Source organism: Astatotilapia calliptera, chromosome 11 (genome assembly GCF_900246225.1).
Source record: "Astatotilapia calliptera chromosome 11, fAstCal1.2, whole genome shotgun sequence".
NCBI classification, from domain to species: Eukaryota; Metazoa; Chordata; class Actinopteri; order Cichliformes; family Cichlidae; genus Astatotilapia; species Astatotilapia calliptera.
The window spans coordinates 12,573,906-12,593,153 of NC_039312.1; the positions used below are offsets into that span (position 1 = coordinate 12,573,906).

Genomic DNA, 19,248 nt, shown 5'->3' on the forward strand with positions numbered 1-19,248 from the left:
GTAAGACTGTTGTAAAGTTATGAACAAACAAGACTAGTTAGATCATTTTCATATTTCCAGCCTAATAAGTCACCTCAGAAAAGAGCAATTTTTATAGTCCCATTTCACACAGCCAAAGAGCACAGATGTAGTCAGCAGTGGTTTACACAGCAGCAACATTTCCAGACAGCATGGAAAAGATTTCATAAAATATTGACAAGAAACTTCTGTTTCAGTGAAAAAATAAAACCTACAGAAGCTGTTTAAGCGTTGGACCAAATCACACTCTGGGTTTGACTCTTCCTGTTGTTGTTGCTGCCACTCTCACTTTTCCACCTTAGCGTTTGTAACATTTTAGAAGTTTTGTTTGGTTTCTTTTTGTTTGGTGTGTGTGGGTCAGAAAGCCTTGGAGGCATACAGCAGCTGCCTGCAGTGGATCGCTGACAACAACCTGACCATTAGACGAGATGTCGTGGAGGGGATGGCCCGATGCTGCACCAGACTGGGACAGAGAGACAGAGCGCTGGAGTTGGCCCAGTTACTGGTAATTCTTTACCTGACTGGGTTTTCCATGAGGAACAGTCAGAGTGAATACTGTCAGCTATCATGTGACCATCCTGTGACTTTTTATCCGCTTTTTAAAAATCTGTCTTCCTTAACAGTGACCCTGTCTGCACTATAAACTCTGAACACTAAGGGTGTGTTCCAAAAGTCCCTCCTATCTCCTTTTTCTAACCTCTTTTCCTCTTTTTGGATGAAAACATCATTGAGGTCAAAGAAAAGTGGGTAGGATCACTGAAAAGCATTTAGGAAAAGAGAAGAGCTGTGCGATGAGAATTGGAACAACCTTACACCAGTCGGATGACGAATGTTGAAACTAACTCGTGCAGATGGACTACAGAATACAGAATCTTATTTCACCACAATGTGTTTTAACCTCACTCTGCTTGTCATTTAAATGATAGCAGCCTGTGAGAAATATCTCTTTGGAAATTATAAAGAAGGAACATTTAGGGCCAGATTTATTAATGTCATGCAGCACCACTAGGCCTTCTTTTGACATTTTAAAGGTGCATCTACACACGTGGTACAGTCACACAGCAACTGGGATGGACAATTTTTTTTTTGTTTCTCTGCACATTGTACACGTCAGCTGTTCCACTCACATTTCAGGTTTATATGGTGGAACAGTTTGTAATATTATAAAGAGACTAATCTCTGCTGCTTTTGGCAGAATGCTGTTTTTTACTGAAGTGAACTCACTGCATCTTTGTAAATAAATTATAGTTCATTGTGAGTAGGTCACCCTGCAATTGCGGTCACAATAATTCGCTCCACTTAGTAAAACTGTCCCATAGCCTATAAAATTAAACCCATCTTTTTTGGCTTATATAACCAGCTGTGATCCAGTGGATCATACTTCTTTTTCCCTTTTTAGGATTTCTGTGACTGCAATAAAATTCCATCCCTCCCTTATACCAGCTGACCTGAAGTAAAAATAAATTTAAGACAATCCGAAAGTCTTCAATACAGCAAAGGACGAGCTCATAATCTTTACAGAGCTTACATAAATCCATGTCCTTCATGCCATAATCTGCTGATATAGTTTTACATTTTAACAGCAACCTGTTAAAGTTGTTAACTTGTTATTTTCTGTTTTATTGCGAGAGTACGGTTGCCCGCGAAGTGTTGTTGTTGTGTCAGTATGTAAAATGGCGGAACGAATAAAGCGCTGTGAATGAGAGTACGACGTCGTGTCTTTTGAGTTAACATTGGTAGCAGAGGATGGTTTCCAATTACAAAGTACCACCAAAGCTTGATGAAGCCAGGCCATACGAATGCTGGAAGAATGAAGTCAATATCTGGAGGAGTTACGGAGCTGGATAAAAAGAAACAGGCACTCGCGGTGGCGCTGGGCTCGAGGGAAGAGCCAGAGAAACGGCCATGGAGATACCCGCGGAAGATTTGGACAAAGATGACGGTATGGAAATACTACTTGCAAAACTTGACGCGGTGTTTCAGAGAGAAGAGAAAGACCGCGCTTATGAAGCCTACTCGTGTTTTGACTCCATTGCAAAGAACCACAGCGTGTCCATGGCAGACTACATTATAGACTTTGAACAGCGTTATAACCGGATGAAAAAGTACAACATGACGCTGCCTGACGCTGTGCTAGCATTTAAGCTTCTAGATACAGCTTGTCTTGATGAGAAAAGTCGACAGCTTGCACTGACAGCGTGCACGGACTTAACGTTTGCGTCTATGAAGTCTGCACTGAAACGGATTTTCGGAGGGAAAGTAACCGGAGTTTTCAGCGGAATTCAACTGAACCAAGAAGCAGTTTTCCTTACGGAACAAAAAGGTCCCAAATACAAACGAAACAACGGTACTTTCGTCGGCGAGTGGACAGCGACAACCACTACAAGGTCACCAACCCACTTGACAAGTTTGGCAAGCGAACAAGATGTGCTATTTGTCAGAGCACTTACCACTGGGCGAAAGACTGTCCTCATCGTAATGGTGACCAAAGTAAAGCTAACTGAAGATGGGAAAGTGGAGGAGTGTAACATTACTTTGTACACTAAAGGCCTCAATGACAGACTCTGAAATCTTCCTGACTGAGGCACTGGGGGTCAGCCATTATTGATACTGCATGTACACGTACAGTTTGTGGTCAGAAGTGGCTAGACAGTTACATGCGTGACCTCAGCCAAGGCCAAGTTAACAAGCTGTTGCAATCAGAACCCCCCAGCTCCAGGACCATTTCGCTTTGGGGATGGTATTGTAGTGTATTCCAGCAGAAAAGTGAAACTTCCAGCCAAAATTGGACAAACAAAATGTGACATTTGAAAGTGAAGTAGTTCCTGTTGACATTCCACTACTACTGAGCAAAACGTCTCTCAAGAAAGCAGGGACTGTTCTAGACATGGAGAATGACAGTGTTGTCATGTTCAAGCAGCCTGTTCCCCTAGAGCTCACTAGTTCGGGACACTATTGTGTGGACATTAGAGATGAAAATACTACAGAAAGCTGCAATGAAAATGAAGTTCTCATGGTAACTGCTGAAATGTCTACAAAAGAGAAACAGAAAGTCCTTGTGAAACTTCATAAGCAGTTTGGTCATGCATCTGCAGAGAGGTTATTGAGGCTCATCCAAAGCTCTGGCAATACAGATAAACAATGTGCAGTTATTCTACAAGAGATAGTTCGTGACTGTGACATTTGTCAGAAATATTGCAAAACCAAGCCGAGACCTGCTGTTGGTCTACCCCTGGCTTCTGAGTATAATGAGACAGTAGCGATGGATCTACATGAGCTGGAGCCCAATGTGTGGTACCTTCACATCATCGACCACTTCACACGCTTCAGTGCTGGCAGCATCGTAAAGACAAAGAAAGCTGCAGAGATTGTCAACTCCTTCATTCACACCTGGATAAGCATTCACGGTGCCCCCAGACGGCTCTACACAGACAACGGCGGAGAGTTCAACAACACAGACATTCGGGACATGGCTGAAAACTTCAACATTGAGGTAAAAACAACGGCGGGGTATAGTCCCTGGAGCAACGGACTACTGGAGAGACATAACATGACACTTACAGAAATCCTCCTGAAGGTAAAAAAGGAACGAGGATGTGACTGGCACACTGCGCTAGACTGGGCCCTTATGGCCAAAAACAGTATGCTTAATGTACATGGTTATAGTCCACATCAACTTGTGTTTGGCCAAAACCCCAACCTTCCTTCTGTGTTGATGGATAAGCCACCTGCCTTAGAGGGCACAACTGTAAGTGCAAGAGTAGCTGAACATATCTCAGCATTACATGCTTCCAGAAAAGCATTTACTGAGGCAGAGTGTTCAGAAAGGATCAGGAGAGCACTACGCAAACAACTTAGGCCTACAGATGACAAATATGAGGCAGGAGATAAAGTATACTACAAACGAGTCGACTGTACAGAGTGGAAGGGTCCAGGTGTAGTTATTGGGCAGGATGGAACTGTTGTATTTGTAAGACATGGGGGGACTCTTGTAAGAGTACACCAGTCAAGATTGACTAAAGTGGATTCACGGACTGGAGATAAACAAATATCACACAGTACTACTGATGATGACAACAAAGACGCAGTTGAAAATGATGACACTGACACACCCGATGGGGAACAGAGTATTAGTGAGGAAGAAGACATCACTATTGACAGAGAAACTAACACTACAGAAAACATGTCTGTCACACAAACTGCAAATGAGCCCTCTACACCCACTGATCATGTCTCTGCAAATGTAAAGTTAAGATCAGGACAGCTGATTGCTTTTACCAACAGAGACAACGGTGTTCAACACACAGCCAGAGTGCTAGGCAGAGCGGGAAAAGCAAAAGGGCAATACAAAAACTGGTACAATGTGCAATATCTTGAGCATGATGGTAGTGAAGGTGAAAAGAAAGCTGTAGACATGTCACTTGTTGATGGTCTTTGCACTGAAGCTGAAAACAGAGATGCAGATGTACTCATAACAAGAGATATTTCCTTTGATTCTGCTAAGCAGCAGGAGATTGAGAGCTGGCAAAGTAATGGTGTGTTTGATGAAGTGAAAGACCTGGGTCAAAAATGTGTGTCTACTAGATGGGTCTGTACACTCAAAGAAACTACTAATGGTGTTGTCCCAAAGGCTCGACTTGTGGCACGGGGGTTTGAAGAGGTAAATACTAAAGAACTACAGAAAGACTCTCCAACATGTGCGTCTGAGTCCCTCAGACTGGTGCTAGCTGTGATATGTCAAAACAAGTGGAGAGTAAATTCAATGGACATTAAATCTGGCTTCTTGCAGGGAATGCAACTGTCAAGAGACATCTATCTTCGTCCCCCACCTGAAGCTGGCAAGGACAATGTTCTATGGAAACTGAAAAAGTGTGTTTATGGACTTGCAGATGCTTCACTTTATTGGTACAATAAGGTCAAAGACATTATGCTCAAAACTGGTGGTAAAATATCACAGGTTGATCCTGCAGTGTTCTATTGGCAGAATGAACAATCTGAGGTTACAGGAGTGCTTGCATGTCACGTTGATGATTTCCTTTGGGCTGGTTCAAGTCACTTTGCAACTCATATCATTCCTGTACTGAAATCTACCTTCCTTGTGGGCCGTGAAGAACATGACAGCTTTTCTTATGTTGGTATGGACATTTGTACAGTTAATGATGTAATAGAGGTGCATCAACAACTTTACATTGACAACCTACAACCGGTTCAGTTACAAGCAGCACGGGCTGTACAGAGGGAGGCTTCCTTAAGTGAAACAGAACGTGAGCAACTCAGGTCAAAAATAGGACAGATTTTGTGGGTTGCCAAACAAACAAGGCCTGATGTTATGTTTGACACATGTAGCCTTGGATCTAATATCAAAGATGCAACTGTACAGTCTATTCATGAAGTGAACAAAGTTATCCGTAAACTTAAGGCAGAGAAAGTGACTCTTAAGTTTCAGCACTTGGGTAACAGTGAGGATCTGGCATTGGTTGTTTTCAGTGATGCTTCATTTGGAAACCTTCCTGATGGCGGTACTCAAGGAGGGGCATTAATCGTCCTTATGGGTAAAGGAGGAAAGTTTTGTCCTCTCTTCTGGCAGTCTAAAAAAATCAGGCGCGTAGTCAGAAGGACACTGGCAGGAGAAACTCTTGCCATGTCAGATGGAATAGACAGTGCTGTCTTCCTGGCAACACTTTTTTTCTGAGCTTACAACTGGTAACACTGGTCTAAATGCTCTTCCTTTGATCTGTGTAACTGATAATCATTCCTTGTTTGACGCACTCAAGTCTACTAAGCAGGTTACAGAGAAAAGACTGAGGCTAGAAATGAGCAGTATTAAAGAGCTCATACAAGCCAAGAAAATCAGACAGGTTTGTTGGTCAGATTCAAAATCTCAACTTGCTGATTGTCTGACAAAAAAGGGAGTTTCACCTTTAACCCTTCTAAAGGCGCTAGATGAAGGACTCTGGATACTGTAATCCTTTGTCTACAAAGTTGTCTTTGCATTCAAATGTACCATTGTTTATTGTGTGCAATGATAGTATGCTTTAAGTAAAGCAAAGCACTTTTGAAATGTTTTTTTTAATATAAATATATACATATATGTATACAAATGTTTACAGGGGTGTGTTTATACTTTTATTTTATTTTTTTTAAGAAAGAGGGAGATTGTTAACTTGTTATTTTCTGTTTTATCGCGAGAGTACGGTTGCCCGCGAAGTGTTGTTGTTGTGTTCAGTATGAAAAATGGCGGAACGGATAAAGCGCTGTGAATGAGAGTACGACGTCGTGTCTTTTGAGTTAACAAAAGTCACAGCTGAACTCTGAACATCACACAGCTGGATTAAAAACTACTTCTTGATGAGTTGTTTCTTCATGAAGTATAAAATACAGTTATAATTAACATTTCCATGATCTGCACCACTTTGTTTATAATGTCGATTGTTTTCATTAACAGTCGGATGGTCTGCCGCTCTGAATTATGGTATGCCATCTTCTCCCCTTCGTAAAGGATGTTCCAGTGGATCCTAAGGAAGCAATAAAGGAAGGATTGAAGAGTCACTTTTCTCACTTAGGACCTTAATAAGCAAAATGGACTATTGGAACAGACCCAGAGTTTGTCCTCAGAGGCTAAAAGCCTACGGACCAGATTTAGTGAGAACTGGTTTAACTCTAATCCGGACCTGATAGTAATATGTACGTGATCTCTCTACAGAGCAAAGACGCCTCCAACACCTGTCACCTAACCAGCCTCCTGCTGCTCAAGGTCAGCTTGAAACACACACACACACACACACACACACACACACACACACACACACCAATGATTTAGATTCACTAGTTTAGTTTCCACTACTTGAGAGAGAACCAACCCTGACACGGGCAGAACATGTGAACACAAAGGCCCCAACCAGATGATGGATTCGAACCCACGACCTTCATGCTCTGAGACAACAGTGCTACCCACGGGAAAAAATAAATGTTCGGAAGTGATTAATATTGCTTTTTTCATTTTATTATTGATACTTTTTAGAAATCATTACAAATGAGTAACTTAAATATTGAAGAATCAGTTCCACTGTGTTGCTCCCAGTATTCCTAACACAGACGGCCTTTTCACCCTTTTCTTGCTCACAGTCCCAATCATTCTGTACAAATCTAATGTTTACTTTTTCTCCAAGGTCAGCATCTATGAGCAGTTTGGAGCTGTAGGATCAAAGATGTCGTCTCTGCAGCAGCTGTGTAGCCTGCTGCCCTTTAACCCCTGGCACTGGTTCAGCCTGGGACAGATGTGTTTGCAACTGCTGGACAGAAACAGAACCACAGGTAGTGTTTCTTTAACTTCCTTCTTCAAGTGTATTGCTATGGTAAATGAACTCTGTAATTTTTTACAGCAGGTAATCAAAGATATAACATTTTCCCTTTGCTGTATTTGTGTTTTTCAAAGAATCCTCCTCCTCTGAGAGCTGCAAATCAACAGATGAGCAGGAGGACAGAGAGGGGCATCAGGAGGAGACCGCAGAACTCAGCGAGGACAGAGTCTGGCTCAAAGCTTGCACTTGTTTCATCAGGACAAGGTACAACATGTGACTGTGACCCCTGTATTTACAGGGAGTGCAGAATTATTAGGCAAATGAGTATTTTGTCCACATCATCCTCTTCATGCATGTTGTCTTACTCCAAGCTGTATAGGCTGGAAAGCCTACTACCAATTAAGCATATTAGGTGATGTGCAACTCTGTAATGAGAAGGGGTGTGGTCTAATGACATCAACACCCTATATCAGGTGTGCATAATTATTAGGCAACGTCGTTTCCTTTGGCAAAATGGGTCAAAAGAAGGACTTGACAGGGTCAGAAAAGTCAAAAATAGTGAGATATCTTGCAGAGGGATGCAGCAGTCTCAAAATTGCAAAGCTTCTGAAGCGTGATCATCGAACAATCAAGCGTTTCATTCAAAATAGTCAACAGGGTCGCAAGAAGCATGTGGAAAAACCAAGGCGCAAAATAACTGCCCATGAACTGAGAAAAGTCAAGCGTGCAGCTGCCAAGATGCCACTTGCCACCAGTTTGGCCATATTTCAGAGCTGCAACATCACTGGAGTGCCCAAAAGCACAAGGTGTGCAATACTCAGAGACATGGCCAAGGTAAGAAAGGCTGAAAGACGACCACCACTGAACAAGACACACAAGCTGAAACGTCAAGACTGGGCCAAGAAATATCTCAAGACTGGTTTTTCTAAGGTTTTATGGACTGATGAAATGAGAGTGAGTCTTGATGGGCCAGATGGATGGGCCCGTGGTTGGATTGGTAAAGGGCAGAGAGCTCCAGTCCGACTCAGACGCCAGCAAGGTGGAGGTGGAGTACTGGTTTGGGCTGGTATCATCAAAGATGAGCTTGTGGGGCCTTTTCGGGTTGAGGATGGAGTCAAGCTCAACTCCCAGTCCTACTGCCAGTTTCTGGAAGACACCTTCTTCAAGCAGTGGTACAGGAAGAAGTCTGCATCCTTCAAGAAAAACATGATTTCCATGCAGGACAATGCTCCATCACACGCGTCCAAGTACTCCACAGCGTGGCTGGCAAGAAAGGGTATAAAAGAAGAAAAACTAATGACATGGCCTCCTTGTTCACCTGATCTGAACCCCATTGAGAACCTGTGCGTTGCAGGACCACTTTAGTGTTCAAGTAGTACAAAAAACAAATAAGAAAACACCCACAATGTGTCACAATGTTTATGGGGTGGCTGTGGCTCAGGTGGTAGAGCAGATTAGGTACTGAAGGTTAGTAGTTCGATTCTTGGCTTCCCCAGTCTGCATGCCAAATATCCTTGGGCAAGATACTAACCCCAAGTTGCCCTCGATGCGTTCATCGGAGTATGAACATGTGTGAATGTAGTTTAGTTTGCACTTGTGTTGAGAAGTGCTTGTATGAGTGGGGTGCGAATGGGTGAATATACAGCGCTTTGAGTACTCCGGGAGAGTAGAAAAGCGCTATATAAGAATCAGTCCATTTACCATTTGTTTGTTTTTTATTTCAAATATTGTGTAACAAGACAAAACTGCAAATGTGAATGCAATTTTTTTTCCCCTCACTCTAAACTAACTGAAGCCTTTCATTGAACTACCACATAAACAAATTAGTACTGTCTTTCTGGCCAGACACGTGGCAGCACTTCTGCTATAATTTTGTTCGTATTTAACAAAATAAAAATGCAGACATAAGTGTTCACATTAGTTTTTGACTGCTAGTGAAAATTGTTTTCTTTACAAATAACTCTCCTACTGAACTAACACGGCCAATCCCTCAGCATGTTTGTCTTCTCTGCTCATATTGCCTTCATAATAAATCATTATTTGCTTTTTAAAGAACTTATTTTAACATTGCACTCAACAACAAACAAATCCTTCCTAACAAAAAAAACTAACTTCTAGGGCCAAATTTCATTATAGTTCTTCATGCCAAAATACGGGCCGCAAGTGCCCCCCTGGCCTTGTGTGAATATAATGAGATATACAGTTCTTATCCTAACAGTGAGCAAGTTGCTGGATTACAGTATCCAAAACAGTTAAGACATAACTCTTACTAAATAAAATATACAATATGACAACACAAAATAGGTCAAAAAGGTGACACTTACACTAAATAACAACATTAGTGAAGTAGAAAATGGAAAAAAATAAAAAATGAATAAAAACCTAAATTTAATACAATACAGAGCTTAATATGTAAGATGGTAACAAATAAATGCAGTTATTGTGGTGTGAAGTGGAGCTGAAACAGGTGACTGTCCAATAAGTGGTGCAGAGTGTTGTATGGATCCTTTAATTATCCACAGCCACAGTCTTTTGGATGATGTCTGTGCCAGCTGTCAAAGATTTAAGCATAAAAAAGACCAAGTATAGACCGATAATATAGGGTATAATATTAGATATAAGAGTACTCACATTGTTTTGCTGCCTCCTACAGACTCCTGTTGAGAATCCTACGACAACAGCAGTCCTCCTTTGTGCTTCAGCGTAGTGAGAGAGTCCTACAGATGACAGAAGAGGCGTTACAGCGGCTAAACCCCAAACAAGAAACCCTGCAGGCTCTCACTGAGGTGAGAACCCTTCTTGCACACATACTCTGAAACCAGTTTTTATAGTCCCACGATTCTGGTCGAAGGGATTTTCACACACCAGACTTGCTCCTGTTGAGTTCGTCAAGATCCTGATTGGGTGTCAGTGGAGGTGGATAACATAAGCTTCTGCTAAATGTTGACTGGTTGACAAGTGGGCTTGATTAAAGAAAGTGGTGACAGTGGATTTACAGGAATATGGAGAAGTTCAAAGACAAAAAAATGGCATGAAAAGCAAAGACAGTGGCTGTAGTGGACAGCTCATTGTTTTTAAGACTCTGGTTTACTTCAGCTCTTTGTACACGGTTGGCTGGTGGACCAACAACAGCACGAGCATCAGTGGCCCACAGACGGTTTGTACCACATACTTTAAAGACTGCTTCCATCTGGCAGCTTGGCTCTCTGTAGGTAGACGGGACATGCCGTCTAGCTGGACTACAAGACCTGCTTGAGGAGGCTTAAATTCCAGGCAGTTTGGGTTAAATTGGCTCATTTTTACACATCAACATTATCTCTCTTTGGTCTTCCAGGTGATGTCAGAGGACCTGATCCCAGAGAAGATGAGGGAGGACTACCAGGATGGGGAGAGCCTGACCAGTGTCTCTTTGCACAGCTTCAGACAGCGCTGGTGGAACAAGATCTTACTGACAGGCGTGTTAGAGACTGACGGGCAGCAGCATGAAACACAATATCCTCATGCTGCAGTGTTGACTGTTTACAAAGGTGAACACAGACAGGAAGGAAGTGAAGAACCAGCTGAAGATGTTTCAGACAAGCAGCACAGTGAATGTGGTCGTCATTAAGCCTGCAGACTGAACCTTCACTATTTCATCCACTTCACGGTGATAAATATACGGCAGTGCCTCTGATCTGTATCAAACCATGAAACAAGTGAATTATTTTAAGTGCTTCATTTTGTGCTTAACATGTTTAAAATGTGTAACATCTCTGCCAAAGAGGTGATGTTTTCTAACAATTTTATGTTGTTAACAATCCATTAAAATTTGGCTTACATCCATCAACATCTTCAAGGTCAACTTCATGATTTATTGGTTGAAAACTGACAAAAACTGTGAGACTGTGATTCCTACAAATGTGGTGTATACTGTCAGCATATAGAAAGTAGCACGAAAGGATTTAAAATATCTTCGACTGACAGAATTGATAGCTCTGCATGTATATAGCATTGTTATCTAAAACTGTGTTTTTTACTTATATTGTTTGTACTAATAACATATAGGTATATAGAGAATGATATATGGGGATTCTAAATATCACATCATAGTTTGCATCCAAATATCATGTAACATTTAACCTCACTTTTACACCTCACTTCTGCCTGTCTCTGAGGCTGACCCCAGAATGCATTTAAATGCATTATATCCTACATAATGTTTGTGTAATCATAGTAAACATCTGTCATTTTACTGCACTACAGACTTCTTAAAGTACTTTTAAACTTAACAAAGCAAAGATTGTTTTGGTTCCAATTATACATATCAGTAAAATAGTTAGCATCATGTGGAGATATAACAATTTAATTAACCCAGGACCTTGAAAAGTGTAGAGCGTTAAACATTTATGAAAGCTCTTACTAAATCAGGCACTGTGACCACTGCTGCAGTGCAAAATGAACAACTCTGTGATAGGACTATGAGGTCAGTGAGTCTGTTTAAAATCAAGCAGCTGACATGATAATGGAACAGCAGCATATCTACAGGAGGACAGAAGTCTGAGATCTGCATCCAGCTTTGGAGAGGTAAGACACTCTGTTGATGGGATACAACTGTTTATAATTCCCTTTTCTGTTTAGTCTTTCTGTATTGTGCTGGACAAATCCACTTTTCTTCAAGTATAATTCAAATAATCTTTTGCTGTAATCAGATAAATCACAATTTGATATTAATTCTGCTTTTAAAGCATGCAAGCTTTTTCTGACTTGTTTTACCTTCAATCATTTCAGGTGACACAACAGAAGCTAACAGAAAGAATAAGGCGGGTAGTGGGATTACATCAGACAACAGAACAGACGAGAAGAAAGAAAAGATTGAAACAATAATATAGAGGTAATTGTGTGTCAAGGGCATTGAAAGGCAGCAAGAAAAGGGAATAACGGCAAGAAGTAACAGACGAAATATTATTAGAAACATACAGCAGATAAAATAAAAACTGAACACATCCCCAATTTGTTTTTCTAAAGGTGCTATTGGCACGAAATTCTCATCAGATGTCGAGAACAACCAATCCAATTCATACATGCAAAGAAATCAAACGATAAATATCCATAAATGAAGCTCTGTGTAATAATGGGAAATGACATAACTGCCTCCTTTATTCTACTTGTCTGCTGCTGAATGTGACCAGAAGTTTGTAAAAGATTATGAAGGGGCTGAAGAGTCTTTCTTTTTATTTAGACATTAAAACAGTAATTCTTTATATCATTATTTAACTGACAATAAAAAAGAGGAATTACAAATAAATATTTCTGAAACTATTAATCCATTGATGAATGATAAAAAAGAAAAAAAGGCTTAAAAAAAGCAGCAATAGCAAAGACATAATTTCTTAAAGAAGTTGCTAATTTTATCCATATTTTCTCATTATTATTCCGATTTGTGTCAAAAAAAGTTTATTAGATTTACAAATTATTAGATTTACAAATTTCTTTACAAATTGGAAAGTTAGAACAACACAGTAACACAGTTACTAATGTGGCAGACGTGTGGTCTTTGGCCTGCTGCAGAGGAGGGGTGACGCCGTGAGCTCACAGGGCAGCGTGGAAGCGGGGAAGAGCAGGTGTGCTGAACTGGACTGATGAATGGAAATTTATGTCTTTAAGTGAGATGGAGCAGAGGGAAAGAGACAGCTTCAGAGAAGTGACAGTTGCACTGCTATCGATAAAGCTGAAGAGTGAATCCTTCGGTCCTGTGTCGCGACTAAATAACAAGAAAGGAGCATTAAAAATGTTAAAAATTTATTTTGAATAAGGAGTGGCAATAACTGAGCTAATAGGCAGTATAACACAGAGCACTCACTGTAAAACAAGATGAACAGCTGATTGTCTTAAAATTGACCTCATAGCTGACAAAAAAAGAATAAGAACACATTTTTAAAATGATTGTAAAAGTAGAACAGAGTTTATCATCTTATCTGCATCTGCCTCTGATCAATAACCTGCAGCCCCTGCTTGCACACTGCTCCACCACAGTCCACAGTGCTTCACCTCCTCAGCTCTCCTTGGTCTCTGCTCTGGATTTCACTCTATATTTGCTCAGAGTAGTTCTCCACACTCTAGAGGTTGTGCTCAGTTCAGCTACGGTTACCCAAAATTCAGAATTTGATGAATAAATCTATTCTAGTAAAAGTCATAAAATATGAGATGATGGATTTTAATTTAACAGAGTAAAATTCCACATGGAAATACCAAAGGGTTCAAACAAAAAACTCCTATAACAAAATCTTTTTAAAAATCCAATTTAAACTGAGCAATAAGTAAAGTGATCAAAAACTCAAATTTGGAATCCAGATTTTTTTAAGTGATATGTAAGATAGTGATTCATCGTGACGAGATTGTTATTACTGTTATATCAAGTGTGCATGGCGGAAATTACTTAACCACCTGTTGAAGGCAACATGCTAATATAATGCTTGCAAGCTCATTACAATGACGGCTGTCAGTCCAGTCATTCCTTATTTAGCAATGTACTTGTGCTTCACCTCCTACTCAGCTGCATTATTTACCCACCTAGTTTCAAAATAAATGTAACTTTCTGTACTTAGAAAGCTTTCCTCCTGGCAGCAGTGAGAGGTGAGAAAATCTCTACAAGATGCACATAGATGTCACTGAATGTACGTCACTTTCAGGAATTTAAATAAAACTGAATTTGAATATGAATCACAAGCCTCCTTTTTTTCTTTCAAGCACACCAAATATCTCTGAATATCTTTTTATTTAGTCAGCCTCGACTGGTAAAGTTAATTTCCTGGTATGCTAAAGTATTTGCATGTGCTGCTGCTTGGATGCATGCACAATGTAGGTTAAACAGGGTGATCATAAGAATCATGATATGTCCAGAGATGCAAATCAGATGTAAAAGACTGGGAATGCTTTGCCTAACAGCCTCACTCTGAGTGTTAACAGGAGAAATTTATATTTTCATGTTGGCATCTATGAGGGAAGTGACAGAAATACAAATCCAGTTCTGCCTCAGAGAGGGGATCATATCAACATCAGTGTGTCTACAGAAAACTCCAGAGTGAGGGTAGAAGTCTTTTCTTTCTCTTATTAGAGGACACATTTGTGCAAAGAGTCTAAAGTAAAGATGCTGTGGAGTCTGTTGTTCATCACTTTGATTGGTAAGTGGATCATTTGATGTTCCTGCCTGGCACAGTGATGTTTCAATGATCGTTATAAAGAATGGAAAAGATCAAATATAACAGTTCAGTTTTACTGTGAGTTGATCCAAACTGCTCGATAAAGCAAAAGTCGTTTCATTTAGTTTAAAGAGGATTTGACTTTAGTAAAGCCAGTTTCATTTCTGAGTGTTGAAGGATGGTTTACATTCTGTGCTTTCTGCTGTATTACCAAACAACAATATCAGAGCTGGCAGTAATTCACTCATTCTTACATCGTTCTCTGAAACTTCACAGGAAGATCAACTCAACAGGATCCAGGTAAGAGTGCATTTCTAATCAGTTTCTTCAGGTTATATCAAAAAGTATGATGGTGCTTCTGTTCTGAATATACTTATTTGTAAAGTATTTAATTTTATGCCTTTTTAATTATTTTTATATATTTTTTTCTCCCTTTATTTGTGCATCACAGTAGACGCCATATCTGTGGGAACATGTTCCATGTGGGGATTTTTTTTTTGGGACTGAAGCAATATTACAAATATCTGTATAAATGTATGATATAAATGTAAATTCATATTGAATTATGTTCTATGATACGTTATCACTGTGATTTAGAAATAAATGCTTTGATAAACATGCAGTCTTTGATGTGTGGGTGGGAGTGTAATATATTACAGGGTCATCCTTCAGGATGTTTTGAGAGTCCAATTATTCATATCATTAATTTTGATGATTTCTTTTTCACCAACTGCGTGAGAGAGAGAGAGAGAGAGAGAGAGAGAGAGAGAGAGAGAGAGAGAGAGAGTGTGTGTGTGTGTGTGTGTGTGTGTGTGTGTGTGTGTGTGTGCACGCTAAATATGTTTGCCACAAAAGATTTAGTCAGATCATGAAGTCATAATTCAGATTCATTATTTAGGAGTGAAAAGGAGATTTTGATAAAGAAACACTAGAAGACCTGGTCTGAAGTATTATTGCCACTGACATTGTTTGTTTTTTTATTTCCAACTTCACTTTCAGTTACATCATCAGGATTTAGTCCAGGATGGGAAACTATCAAACTGGATGACAAAGTGGCATTTCAGTCTTCAGTCTACACAGATTATTATGGTGTCAACTACTCTGCTGACAGAGCTTTGGATGGAAATTATTTGACAGGTTCCTTCACTGAATATGAAACCATCAGCTGGTGGACAGTTGACTTATTTGGTCTATATGAAATTTCCTGCATCAGCATTTACAACATGGATCCTTTCAAAGTTGATCTAAGAGACGCGCACATCCTCATCGGGAACTCATCTGAGAGAAATGCTGCTGACACCACTGAGTAATACCTTCATCTTACTTTGAATCATTCTGTTCTCAGTCAGGCTCCAGCATGTCCAATGTTTTTAGATAATTTTATGAACATTTAAGTGCATTTAAATCCAGTAATACAGTAACAGAGATAAACCTGTATCAGTCCTATCAGATGAAATAGGAGGTCTAATATGGTGTGATGTGGTTTGGAGTAATAATCAAGTATATGTGAAGAATATAAAAATCTTTATTTATTCTCATTTTCCTTTGTTGTTTATTTGTAGGTGTTTTCCTTCTTTCTAAAATGTTCTCAGACAGCAGCTCACATTTATTATCCAGCTGTTCGACTGTCTCCACTGTTTACAGCATGATTTAATCAAACAGAGCCAGAAACTCTTTCTGTACATCTGTCCAACCTTTTGTCTTTGTTTACAGGTGTGCAACAATCAACACAACTACTAGTGGAGAAAATAAAACATTTAACTGTGAAAATGGAACAAAGTGGGGGCGTTATGTAACTGTGTACAAAGACACACCTGGGTTTTTAATTCTGTTTGAGGTGACGATGAAAGGCAGAAAAAAAGGTACAATAAAACATTCTTACCCACTAAGTTAACTGGTCAGTCAGTAGAGTCAATATAACTGTGTAAATGTTGACAGTAAGAATTATGTGCTTGAATCAACGCAGCATGTTAGACACTCAGAAACACTGTTTGGTTTGATGCTTCTAAGTTTCATTTTCTTGATGTTTTTCCTTTTAGAGCCCTTTAAACTGATTAAAGAGAACAAGACATGGGCAGACGCCCGGTACCACTGCAGAGAGGAACACATGGATCTGGTTTCCATCCTTGATAACGAGACCCAGGTCTGGGTTGGGTTGGAGGCTCAGAAGGCTGACACTCCCTTTGTCTGGCTGGGTCTTCAATACATCTGTGGCTTCGACTTCTGGATCTGGGTCAACGATCAGTGTGTATTTTTTGATCAGTGGGCTCCAGATGACACAAGAACAGCAGTCTGTGGCATGAACACTGCCATGAATACAAGTGGGAACCATTTGTGGTACAAGAAGTTTGTTTATGATAAATATAATTTCATCTGTGCAGTGTAAGAAGATCCATGGGTTGGTTTTGTTTATTCAGTTAGACAGGTGTCAGTAGTGGCTTGTTGGGTTGTAGCAAACTTTCCTCTAATAAATCAAAGGTGATGGGTTCAGGCTCAGTGTAGCAGGAAGATAAACAGTGGAGAAATTAAGCAGAACTTCTCTATTAACACTCAGAAACATGTTATTATTATAAATTACTTTTGATTGTATTTCATGATACACTGATATGATGATTATATGACACTTAAAAAATTAAGCATTCAGTGTTTTCTATAATTTTAAATTGACATATATATATATTATTTCCTTTAGTTGTAAATGGATCGTTGGCCTTTGAATTGTTTTACTCGCGTCTCTCATGTTTAAACCTGCTGAACAAATAAAACATAAACTGGAAAACAAATGTTTGTCAATTCAGTTTATTTTTGTTGGGATGTTTGTCAAGTTTACAGACATTCAGTGACTGTGTTTGTGTTTCAGATTGTCTCCTTTAAATTCACTAAATAACTCCATATATGATTTTACAGTGTAAAATGCTTGTTTCAGTTAAAATGGTCATTTGCACAAAAGTGTCTTTTTAATGTTTTCAAATGGAGACAGTTCAGTAACGACCAACACCTGATGACCCTTTTATTCAATCCATGAATTTGAACCAGTGATAATTATTCTGAATGAATCTGTATGAGCAGTGAAATTACGGCATTTACAGTGTTTTAATAATATAGCCTTCATTAAAGCCAAAGACACTGAGAAAAGGTTCCACACCCATGACTGTACTTTGAACTGATGTTACGTTGACATAATCAAAAAAGGCCTTAAGTTCCTGATATCTTTTAAAAGACAAAATGTGTTTTTGTGCAGGATTTTCCAACAGTTAACATCTGAGAATAAAAATAACTACATCAATATCACATTGACTGAAGTGCTCTCCATTTTAAGTGTTGATGCTTGATCATCGCGGTAAAGAAAGTTTCTGGAATCTCCATTTTAAGGTCGCTAGCCTTGATCTAGCAATCCTGTGCCTCACTCAGAGTCACACACATCCGTTATTACAAATGTTTACCAGGATCCTGTAAAGTATCTTTGCCCTTCGTAGAGCTGCACTCTTCTGGACACAGATCTCAGATGTCATTCCTGGGATCTTCTGGAGCCACCTGCCCAGTTTAGGGGTCACTGCCCCGAGTGCTCTGATTACTACATGGACCACTGTTGCCTTCACCATTCACATCTTCTTAACCTCCTCTCTCAGGCCTTGTTGTTTTTCGAGCTTCTGGTATTCGTTATTCCTGATGCTGCTATTACTCGGTATAGTGGCTTGTCCATCACTAGTATGTCTGATGGTTTGCTATCACCAGTTTGTCCGTCTGTATCTGGAAGTCCCACAGGATCTTAGTCCGGTCATTCTCGACCACCCTTGGCGGTGTCTCCCATATTGACTTTGGGACTTCCAGGCCCAGCCTCTGAACTATGCCAGCCATTTGGTTATCATGTTCCATGTATGCCCTGCACGTTAGCATCTTGCACCTTCCTGCTATGTGGTGTTAAGGTTCAAATATTGAGGAAGGAGAGTACAAACCACCCATGGTCCAGAAGCTCTTGGTCAAACGATTGATTTTAATGAATACACACGTGTGGGAAGAACACTCTGTACGCAGACAGCAAGTGGTCTTCGACTTAATCAAAGCATGAACAGATATTTTATACCGTCAGGGCTTAAATTTACTGACGCCCCTTTAACGTCACAGATACATTTTATACATAGATCAAATCAAAACCACAATGACTTTTAACACAGTTCAAAAAACATTGTCTTCTATCTCCCTAACAGGTACATCCTGTCACTGCCGGATGCTCGCTTGTCATCTTGACACCTCAGCAGCAGTTCTGTGACAAACTGCTTTTTGCAACCCCAGCAAAACATAATTAAACTTTCCCGTATAAATGATTCTCTCTAACTGAGTGTGTGTGTGTGTGTGTGTCACGACCTCACATGCTCTCTGTGTCACCTCTTCACCTACTAACTGTCTGTGTCTCGTCCTCAAATGCTCTTTCTCAATTCACCTGTTGCACTTCTGACCTTTTACCAGAACAGAGGCTCATCCTTATGTGTTACAACCTAACTGAGACTATGTATATGTCCTCTACTAAATAAATGTTTTAATCAAGAACCTCTACTAAAACCTTAATATAAAATGACCTGATATAAGTGTTTTGTAAGCATGTATTGCAATTCCTTCTATGTTCTAGTTTTCCCTCAACATGTATCACCTGAACAGTCGCGCCAGTGAAGCTTCAAACCTTTAAAGAACCTGAACATCAACTCAAATAAGCACAGATATGCAATGTGTACAAAATAGTTATAACTGCACCT

General features: G+C 39.9%; 2 protein-coding genes and 1 long non-coding RNA gene across 3 annotated transcripts in view; all 3 read left to right on the top strand.

Annotated features, from left to right (window-relative positions):
• Positions 1–11,149, top strand: part of LOC113032079 (zinc fingers and homeoboxes protein 1-like) — a 20,205-nt gene extending 9,056 nt beyond the window's left edge. Inside the window, exons 3-8 of the mRNA XM_026184743.1 lie at positions 380–523; positions 6,722–6,772; positions 7,188–7,332; positions 7,454–7,583; positions 9,973–10,105; positions 10,654–11,149. Coding sequence (XP_026040528.1) covers positions 380–523; positions 6,722–6,772; positions 7,188–7,332; positions 7,454–7,583; positions 9,973–10,105; positions 10,654–10,926 — 876 coding nt within the window. The 3' untranslated portion in view covers positions 10,927–11,149. The remainder of the gene's footprint in view (positions 1–379; positions 524–6,721; positions 6,773–7,187; positions 7,333–7,453; positions 7,584–9,972; positions 10,106–10,653) is intronic.
• Positions 11,150–14,449: 3,300 nt separating this feature from the next.
• On the top strand, positions 14,450–15,575 carry LOC113032511 (uncharacterized). Its single transcript, XR_003273891.1, has 3 exons — positions 14,450–14,479; positions 14,774–14,797; positions 15,521–15,575. It is a non-coding gene; the product is annotated as an uncharacterized LOC113032511 (long non-coding RNA).
• Positions 15,576–15,681: 106 nt separating this feature from the next.
• Positions 15,682–17,027, top strand: LOC113032510 (snaclec agglucetin subunit beta-1-like). Its single transcript, XM_026185463.1, has 3 exons — positions 15,682–15,803; positions 16,211–16,359; positions 16,537–17,027. The coding sequence occupies exons 1-3, from the start codon at positions 15,721–15,723 to the stop codon at positions 16,881–16,883; spliced, it is 579 nt and encodes a 192-aa protein (XP_026041248.1). The 5' UTR covers positions 15,682–15,720; the 3' UTR covers positions 16,884–17,027.
• The last annotated feature ends 2,221 nt before the right edge of the window (positions 17,028–19,248 follow it).